The sequence below is a fragment of the Limulus polyphemus genome, unplaced genomic scaffold, assembly GCF_000517525.1.
Source record: "Limulus polyphemus unplaced genomic scaffold, Limulus_polyphemus-2.1.2 Scaffold874, whole genome shotgun sequence".
Taxonomy (NCBI): domain Eukaryota; kingdom Metazoa; phylum Arthropoda; class Merostomata; order Xiphosura; family Limulidae; genus Limulus; species Limulus polyphemus.
The window spans coordinates 4,501-15,079 of NW_013666484.1; the positions used below are offsets into that span (position 1 = coordinate 4,501).

The 10,579-nt window shown below is 32.3% G+C and overlaps 1 protein-coding gene across 1 annotated transcript in view; it reads left to right on the forward strand.

Moving 5' to 3' along the window:
* LOC111086137 (paternally-expressed gene 3 protein-like) overlaps positions 1 to 4,530 on the forward strand; it is an 8,043-nt gene extending 3,513 nt beyond the window's left edge. Inside the window, exon 4 of the mRNA XM_022387774.1 lies at positions 4,487 to 4,530. Within this exon, the coding sequence (XP_022243482.1) occupies positions 4,487 to 4,530 (44 nt within the window). The remainder of the gene's footprint in view (positions 1 to 4,486) is intronic.
* Positions 4,531 to 10,579: the final 6,049 nt, after the last annotated feature.

Consider the following 10,579-nt stretch of genomic DNA (forward strand, 5'->3'; position numbering starts at 1 on the left):
TAAGCCTATCTTCTTCATGAAGAGGTGAAATTAACACGAACTAAGAGATAATCCAGATTCTGCAATAAGTCATCAACATTCAACTTCACCTTCTGATGAATAACTTATCATGCAGATTTAAGCCTATCTTCTTCATGAAGAGGTGAAATTAACACGAACTAAGAGATAATCCAGATTCTGCAATAAGTCATCAACATTCAACTTCACCTTCTAATGAATAACTTATCATGCAGATTTAAGCCTATCTTCTTCATGAATAGGTGACACAAAAATTATTGTGTGTACAGGAAGACCTGCCAAATTAAGCTTTAGATAAGATAATTTTATTCATAACCATATATAAACTAATCACACTTTCTATTTGCTATTTTTCTATAATACACAGTTAAATTTCATTCTGGCTATTAACATGATAATAAATGACAAGATACTAGGACGATATGTCACACTCAATTAACTAGCTGTGGTATAACGTATAAGATCATTAATTATCATTCGCAAAGTAGGCGCGTATATCATGTACAAATGTCCTAAATTTTATGCTTTTACCTTCGGGCCAGTATGTCAGAGATAATGTTTAATGTTTTATTTTAAATCAGACAATCAAACTATATCTCTAAACTTTCTAAGAATTGCACGTTATTGAAAGATCGGTTGTTTATTCGTTCGTTACAAGTTACGAAATACCTGACGTCAATCAAAAGAACTGCTGGCGTTTTAAGGATGATTAAGTCGTGCTTAGTTTCAGAAACAAGATCTAAACGGATCCGTTATTAAACAGCCATAAAACAAAAACACTGAAAACTTTTAAACTTTATAACGAGGTTTTACGCCTCAAGTATCGTAAGCTAATGTAATTTGAAATGTTATAATCAATAACTTAAGGTAATTATCGATATATTATCTACTATTATGCACTGTTTGTCACCAGATTGATGAATTATGCAATGCTATTCCCCATAAGTCTAACATGCAGCTATATTAAAGTCTCACATAGGTAGTTATTCAAGAAATAATTGAGTATAAGTTGCACATTGATAAGCCTATTATAATATCACTAGTAGCACATTTCAGTCTAAAGTGTCACCCTAAAAGTGTCACAATCTTACTTGATTTTAAACTCAAGTTTATTGTCAAACGTATGTTTTGTATTTTTCATTAACTTCGCTAAGATATATAAAACACAAACTCATTAGGAAATATCACCAACAGCTACTTTCATACGAACACTTTAATGCGTATACACTCAAACATATATAAAAGTCAGATCGATTTCTTTAAGATATCTATGTGTTTTCTGATTAGTAAATGCTATCTTTGTTCATCCGAAATATCGAACAGTCCCAAAACAAAATATTTATGGCGAAATATTCCTTTCGTTGAATATATATTAAAATGGAAAAACGTATTTTACCGGGATATAGCTTGAAAGTTTGAAGATTTGTGCTTATTTATTGAAGAAGATCCCAAGCTGTTTAGTAACATAGTTTATTTATTGAAGAAGATATCAAGATATCCCAAAACATGTTCAATATCTATTTCTTCATTTGATATAAAAGATCACCCTTACTCTGAAGTTGTCTTTAGTGAATTGTACAGTTTGAATAGTATTTTCGTAGATACGAAAACAAAATACGCATTGTGAGTCTGGAGAGTCCTACTACGTACATTGTGAGTCTGGAGAGTCTTACTACGTACATTGTGATTCTGGAGAGTCTTACTACATACATTGTGATTCTCGAAAGTCTTACTAAGTATATTGTGAGTCTGGAAAGTCTTACTACGTGCATTGTGAGCTTGGACAGTCTTAATAGCTACATTATGATTCTGGAAATTCTTACTAACTGCATTGTGATTCTAGAAAGTCTTGCTACGCGCATTGTGAGTTTGGAAGTCTTACTATATGTATTGTGATTCTGGAAGTCTTACTATGTATATTGTGATTCTGGAAAGTCTTAGTATGTACATTGTGAGTCTGGAAGTCTTACTATGTATATTGTGCGTCTGGAAAGTCTTACTACGAGCATTGTGAGCCTGGAAAGTCTTACTATGTGCATTGTGAGTTTGGAAGTCTTACTATGTATATTGTGATTCTGGAAAGTCTTAGTATGAACATTGTGAGTCTGGAAGTCTTACTATGTATATTGTGAGTCTGGAAAGTCTTACTATGTGCATTGTGAGTCTGGAAATTCTTGCTAACTACATTGTGAGTCTGGAGAGTCTTACTACGTACATTGTGATTCTGGAGAGTCTTACTACATACATTGTGATTCTCGAAAGTCTTACTAAGTATATTGTGAGTCTGGAAAGTCTTACTATGTATATTGTGATTTTGGAAAGTCTTACTAACTACATTTTGATTCTGGAAAGTCCTTCAACTTACAGCAAGGAAGAACCGTTATTCTGCATAAAATACCCCAAAACCTAGATTTTCTAGAAGGACCAGCTCCTTATCTAATTCAATAATATACGTAAAACTTGGCTATATTACCTTCGTTATAATTTATCATGAAGATTGGATGGTCCTTAAAATCTGTATCTCTCTAGGCTATTACACGCATATTTATGAAACAAATAGCTTTCATTAACTCAAATTTATAGGTATTATACAATTTTAGGATTTGGAGTCGAGATGATAAGTTTAAAATATTGATCGTAAGCACCTTGTATAACATGCAATTCCTTCTGTAATGGGTTAAAATTAGCTCCATAATTCACTCAAATAAAGCTGACGATCACCTGATATATTCAGCAAATGAGATTTGATTTGATTTTTCTGGAAACGTAGCCCGTCCCCAGTGCTCAGATTTGTTTGAAGACTATTTATACTCTAATGATACTTTATTGGTTGTCAATATGTTATATAATAACTGTTTCTCTAACCCATTCTTATTAGATATATATATCCGCGATACATCGACTGTAAAGTATGTTGATTGTTAAATGACAAAAAAAATAGCTGATACATTTTAGATACTGCATTCATAAAAATAAATCCCACATTCGAAGTTTCACCCGGTTTTCCTACCAAGTTTTTCATTAGACTTAGAAACAATGATATGAAAAATTCAACTAAACCATTAACATACTTTTCTTCCGATAAACAACAGCAGAAAAGATGAATACGTAAGTTGCATAAGCATGTAAAATCAATCAACAGGCGAGGAAAGCGTTACTAATTAAAATATGAATTATCACGTAAGAAAAACTTGCTTCGTGTGTGGATGAAATTCGGAAATGATGCTTAATAGATAGTCACATAACCAAACACATGTGTTTTACATTTTGTTATGACGCATAAAATATTCACGTATAAAATCGGCTATTAATTTGTTCATGTTTCGTCTCACTAGACTAAACATAGAATTTAATTAATAAAAAAATATGATGACAGCGAGATTTTAGGAAATGGTTGTAATATGTAAATCTAATCTCAGCATATTATATTTTTACACTCTTACACATTTACCCCCCAACGAAGTAAGTAGATTTTTTTAGATAATTTGTATAGAGTATACAAATAGGTTTGTTAAAAAGTGGCTTGCTGAATATAATGATAACTAGTACTATCAGTGCTTAATATAACGTGATAAATAATATATTTCATTCACGCATCAAATAACAAATTTAAGGGCACATTTTCCTTTATATTTTTCTTATTGTAATTGTAATTATGCACTATATTTTTCAAATAAAGTTTTACACTTTGAATTAATCAAAGAGATTTAAGTAGCTAATTAAATATCTAAATTTTAGAATATTGAAAATACAAAATTAAAAAAACAACAGAATCTTTCAATGAGAATTAAAAAGAAAAATGTGAAACACTGTTATTTTAAATATAACAAATAAGTTTTGAAACTGTCAAATACAATAATAAAATTAAAATGTTTAAAATACATATTTTAATTTTAAAAGATGAAACAAAAGAATTGAATAACTATAATGTCGAAGTCTTGAATATTCATGCTAGAAGTGTAAACACATTGCAAAGATTTTAAACGTACCTAAACAACTATTATATAAGATTTATGTATATATGTATATTAATTATAAATTAGAAAAAAAAATCTCTATAAATTGTTAGGATATACAGGGTGGTGAAAAAGTCACACACCACCAACACCACCTTAATTTTTGTGTCTTTGCAGCTGTTTGTTTCTTATTAAATTTTACGCAAAGTTACCCGAATACTGTCTACGCTAAGCCGTCCCTAATTTAGAAGTGATAAACTAGAGAAAAGGCAACTAGTACCCACCACCCGTCGCTAACTCTTGGGGGCGTTATAATGTAACGGTCAATCCTTATGACTGAAAGGGGGAACATGTGCGATGAAGGAATTCAAACCTCCTACCCGCAAATTGCGAGTTTAGTGCCCCAACTACCAGGTCATGTCAGGCCTTGTTGAAAATGTACATCGTTTTGCTCAAGCTGTGGCTCAAGTTTTGTATATTTTAAAAACGATAACCTGTACATTTTATTGTAGGTTTAATGACTTCAAAAGCTGTGAAACACTTAGAACAGTCATAGTCACTCTGTAGGCCCACATCTTGTTTGCTCATGATAACATTGCAATTTAAATTCATTGTACAATGCTATTATGTTATTTTTGTATTAGAAATATAATAAATAATAATAATCCCTGTAGACTCCCACTGGAACATAGGGCCCCAACAACACCTCGCCGACGGAAGTTGTTGTTGCAGAAATTTTTTTTATCAGGTTGGTTTTTATGGGGAGGAGTTGCTATCCCCGCGCCCAACCCTCCTCCTTTCTCATTCTGGACTTGGGACCAGGTATCCCTGCCGGGGTACGAACCCGGTACCTTTGGATTAGATATCCACTGCGCTATAGGAAGATATTTTTGTATTAAGGAACTAAATTAATTGAAATATGTCATTTAAGGCTTATATCTAAATCAAGGTTTCTACTAAGTCCTGTACCATTGTCATCCTTTCTTTTTCTTAAACGGACAGATTATTTTACTTTTCGACGCCAGAAATAGTTTTCTCTACCAGTTTTTGAACTTCTTCAATTTTTAATTGTTGGTTTCATATAGAATATGGTCTTTTTTTATTTCTCATAACATATGCGTATTGGGCGCTCTGTTTCACCAATGTAAATATTGCTACAACAGATTACTTTTTTTATATCGAAATATTCCATGTAAAATAGGCAAACAACTGGAGACAAAGGTACACCCACAGTTATTCCTTCTTCCATGGAGTGAGGTTTTAAAATATATTGAAGTTGAACTCTTTGATACATTGTTGTAAAAGAAACACACGTGTAGAGGACGACGTTTCGAAAGTATTTCGTCTTGAGCCAGTTGCCGCCCATTCCAGTGTAACCATCATCTTTTAAAATTGTTTTAATCACAAATTTGATGACTTCCTAAACAGTTTGTTTGTTTGTCTTGAATTTCGCGCAAAGCTACACGAGAGCTATCTGCGATAGCCGTCCATAATATAGCAGTGAAAGACTAGAGTGAAGGCATCTAGTCATCACCACCCACCGCCAACTCTTGGGCTACTTTTTTTACCAACGAATAGTGGGATTGATCGTCACATTATAATGCCCCCACGGCTGAAAGGGCGAGCACGTCTGGTGTGACGGGGATTCGAACCCGCAACCCTCGGATTGCGAGTCGAGCGCCTTAACCACCTGGCCATGCCGGGCCATCCTAAACAGAAACTTTAGTAAAGAGCAAAGTTATGTTGAAACAAGTAGATAAATATCAGTCATTACTACATCATTAAATCCGGTGAACGAATTGTTCGGAGTTTTTTTTGTATGGAGTAACCCCACTAACAACATAAATAATAAAGAACGATCAACATCTCCAACTGAATACATCTGGAAAATTAACACCAAAAAGCTCACATTTCTCTCGAGGACATCAAATGCACGAAGTCCCAAAAATACTTAACGCAAGCTATTGAGGCTTTAAGCTTTTACCATTACAACTGTAAGTTTCTTGTTTGTTTCAAGTTAAGCATAAAGCTACAAAATGGGCTATTTGTGCTCTGCCCACCACGGGTATCGAAATCCGATTTCAATCGTTGTAACTCCGCAGACATACCGCTGTGCTACTGGGGGTAAGTTTTTTGTATGTATCGTTTGGATATATAGTCTTGTGCTCACCACTAATAACACAGAATAATTTAAGTGTTTGGATCGCATGTGACATAGCGTTACAATTAATTATTCATTATTATTCAGCCAACTAACTGGTTAGATTGTTAATTTATTTTCTTCACCAAAACGTGAATTTCAAGTAGAGGTCTAATCTATTCACTGATTTGATACTTCCGCTCAATACACTAGTTTTACTGAATTCACGGCCAATCAGTGCTGTTTAATTAATTATTTAGATCGTGCTAGTTAATTAATGCTTTTAGCAAAATATATCTGCGTGTCATATATTTTAGAAGCGGCTTGTTTGTCTGATAAGAATCATTTGTTGTGGATGTAAACCTAACATATCCACCTAAACATTATGTCCATCCGAACTGTCAGATGATTCAAAAGTGAAACGTCCATCTAACGTAAGTATAAATAACGGCTTTTCCACCTAAACCATTATATTGGAAACTTAAAACATTGCATGTTCATCCCAACCATCTAATATAGATCTTAAACCTGTCGCGTCTATCTGTTCTATCCATTGTAGATTTGAAAATTGACAAGTTCACCTGAATAGTCTGGCATGTCCATCTGAAGTACGTAATGTATATTTAAACCGAACATGTCCGACTGAACCGCCTAATGTCACTTGGAAAAACTGTTTATGTACAGTTCCAAACGGTCTGATGAGTTCTGGTATTGAGCGAAAGGGTTCCTTGGCTGTATATGTCATGTTTATTGGTGTTGTAAACTCATAGAATAGGGCCAGTAAAGAAAAATTTCTAAGAAGTTACTATCAGTCTTATTGTGAAGTAATATTACACATATCAGTGATCAATAAATAACACTTCCTCAACATAAGCGTTATGTTCCATTATATTTTATGTGATATAAATGGTGTTTTGAATGAGAATGTGTATTTTGCATTCTCAGCTGATCAAATGAACTCTGGTATTGGGCGAAAAGTTTCGTCGTCAGTAGCGTGCGGTACATAGGGTATTTGGTCAAGATGCTATTATGTTTCTTATGATGTAATGTCAAAACACTACCGATGAACATATCATGCTTTGCCTGAATAGGCCATTATGTAATATGATAATTGACGTATAAACAACTGATACCAATGGATTTTAATAGGCTTGTTTACCGAGATTTGCGTTAAAGAAACATCATTATCATTATATTTCTAGAAACAAAATAACGAAAGAGATTCGTGTCGACATCACTATGTGAAAAATCCATTAATATTGATTATTTGAAATATTTGGAATACAAATAACTTGAAAACTGTGTAGAACAAATATTCGGAACACAAATGAGTTAAAAATTATGTAATACATACGTTGAACTAAAGCACTGGGGCCTTCTAGCGTTTATGTTTAAATAATAGAGGCAACACACTTTGTACCAAAGATATTTTACTTAAATACATGAAATTTCCTCTGTTTATGTTTAAGTGTAAAGCTACACTGTGCCCACTATGAGTATCGAACCTCGAATTTGTAGCTTTATAAGCGCTCGACTTTACAGCTGAGCCACCTGAGGGAAATACCTCAAATTACATAATATCTAATTGACTAGTTTAAATCTGGTTTGTTTTTACATGCTTAAGATTTCTTTTATCGAATGTTCGAAATTTGATTTCATTCCTTTACATTATTATTACATAAATATTAGTTACATTTCTAATTACAGAATTATTGTTTGATAAACAATAGCCATGTTACATTCACGTACATTATTATTATATAAATATTAGTTACATTTCTAATTACAGAATTATTGTTTGATAAACAATAGCCATGTTACATTCACGTACATTATTATTATATAAATATTACTTACATTTCTAATTACAGAATTATTGTTTATAAACAATAGCCATGCTACATTTTCGTACATTATTATTATAGAAATATTAGTTACATTTCTAATTACAGAATTATTGTTTGATAAATAATAGCTAATAGACCACCGTTATCGTTGGGTCAACCACTATTCAGAGGTTATGAAGAATTCAAGCTAATTTCAGTATTGCACCGAAATGAAGGTTTATTTTCAGATAATATAATTAAATATTTCAATCCATTCGTGTTATTCATACATAACTCAAGAAAAAATATTTCATTGTTGATCGGGAGTAAAAGGAAACACCATTTCATTTTTCAAAAAAGTGAAGTAAGAAGTTTCGTAAAGAGCGCGAACGGTAGTGTGAATGATTTTTTGACTGAGAAAATAAGCAAACAAACAAACAATCTCAGAGTTTTAGTAGTATATAGATAGATTCTTCAAGATCCTGTTTTTGTCATCTTACGACTTTTAATGGAGATGGGAACATTGACAGGGAAATAATATAATAGCTCGGCGAGATGTTTTCGTTTATCAAATTTTGTTATTGTTCTCGACTTGATTTTTATTTTATTACCTCGTCTCCATAGTTATTATTTGCAAATATTAAATAATATTATAGGTCCATTTTATTGTTGTTCTTTCTATGCGCCGTTATAATACATTTTCATCTCATCATATAATTTCTGTTGTGCATATATTGTTGTATAGAAGATAGTTTAAAGTGATTCTTCAGGTGGAAAACGAAGTTTTATAATGTACGAAAAGTGACCTGAAAAACGGCGCTAACTCGGTAACCCGTGGCCCGATTTTAAAGAAACTTGTTTTATTCTGTTTCTATTTTCATTGGATTACAAATATGGCGCTATTGTGCGCCGTTTTTGCTATATTTAATTACAGACACACAAACAAACAAACAATCTCAGAGTTTTAATAGTATATAGATGTTCCATTCACGTACATTATTATTATAGAAATATGAGTTACATTTCTAATTACAGAATTATTGTTTGATAAATAATAGCTATGTTCCATTCACGTATATTATTATAGAAATATTAGTTACTTTGGAAATAATTTTTTGATTTTTGCATCACGTTTCAATTGGAGCTGAAATCAGCTTATCGTTGTGAAATAAAATATCAAAACTGATAAATACTGGAATTATTCAAAGATGTGTAACGATTGATATCTTCCTAATTCACATTGATATTTATCATGTGAGCCAAAAAGGCTAACTGTAGGAAATTTTAGGTCTATTCTTAGTCACGTATAGCCAAGAATTGTCTAATGTCGTTAATAAGCTTGAGGAATACTGAAGTACGAATAAGCAGACAGTTAAATAATTACGTATCTTGCAGTAATACTTGTACTAATGATTACACGACAAATTACACTTGCTTCTTAGAAATAAAACAAAGTCCTTTTTAGATTCTTGGAGACAGAAAATCAATCATGATTTCTATCTGAAACAACAAATTCCAAATTTTCAAAGAAACAAGACTCTTTCAGTTTTCACAAAATCGATAGTTGTGAAATTGGATAAAGACTAAAACTGTTCTTCAACGCCTTTTTTTCCATGATTTTCCGTTTAATCAATGACCTTTACTTTCTTCCTGAACGGAAATCTTTTAAAATTCAAATGAGAGTTTATTCACTCCACTGAATGTAAAAGTGCCTTTAATATATTGTTTATAGTGAAAACAACGCTAAAATCCTGGTTTCGATCCCCCTTGGTGGATAAACCGTAGATAACCTATCGAATAGCTTTGTGCAAAAACAACTAACCAAATATATTGGAATAATGCAATTAGGAAAAGACAAGTATAGTTTAACCGCATAAATGATAGGTTGAATATATATATATATATATATATAATGAAAAATGACGTTTCGAGCTAGCGTTCTTCTGGATCTGACGAAGAGCATTAGCTCGAAACGTCATCCTTCTTTAAATAAAAATATAAAAACTTGGCGATTGTTCAACCTATTATTTTTTCACGTAAGTTATGAAAGCACACAAAATAAAAGTGAATCAAAGAAATACAAATTAAGTAACCCATACTATACAGTTAGCCAAATTCGAGCTACTAGCTAGCCTATTATGGTTCCATCATTTTCTGTCAAGAAGGGAATTTTCTTTATTGAAAAAACTACTTTTCTAGATAAAATAAAGTAAACAACATTACCGTTTTCATTGAATTTCACTTTCTCAAGAGAAACATATCTAAATCACTAGCAACAATCATCAACAAAACTGTTGTTCAGTTGGATGTATTTATATATACACAGCGTGGTCACAAGTAAATAGACACCACCATTTTTTTTTTCAGAAAAAAAAATAAATTTTTCAGTCATATTCACATGAATTGATATATTTATAATTTAATTAATATCTAGTAGATATTTTTTTCGCTTCGTGGAGTTCGTTTATTCTTTGGGGCATCGTGAGAATCATCTCGTCAATTTTAGGTTGTGGGATTTTCGCCCACTCTTGCTTCAAAACTTGGAGAAGATCGCTCTTCGAAGTTGTTTTTTTTGTTGTTTCTTGACTTGCCGGTCGCTTATGGCCCAGAGGTTTTCGATGGGGTTCATGTTAGAAGAT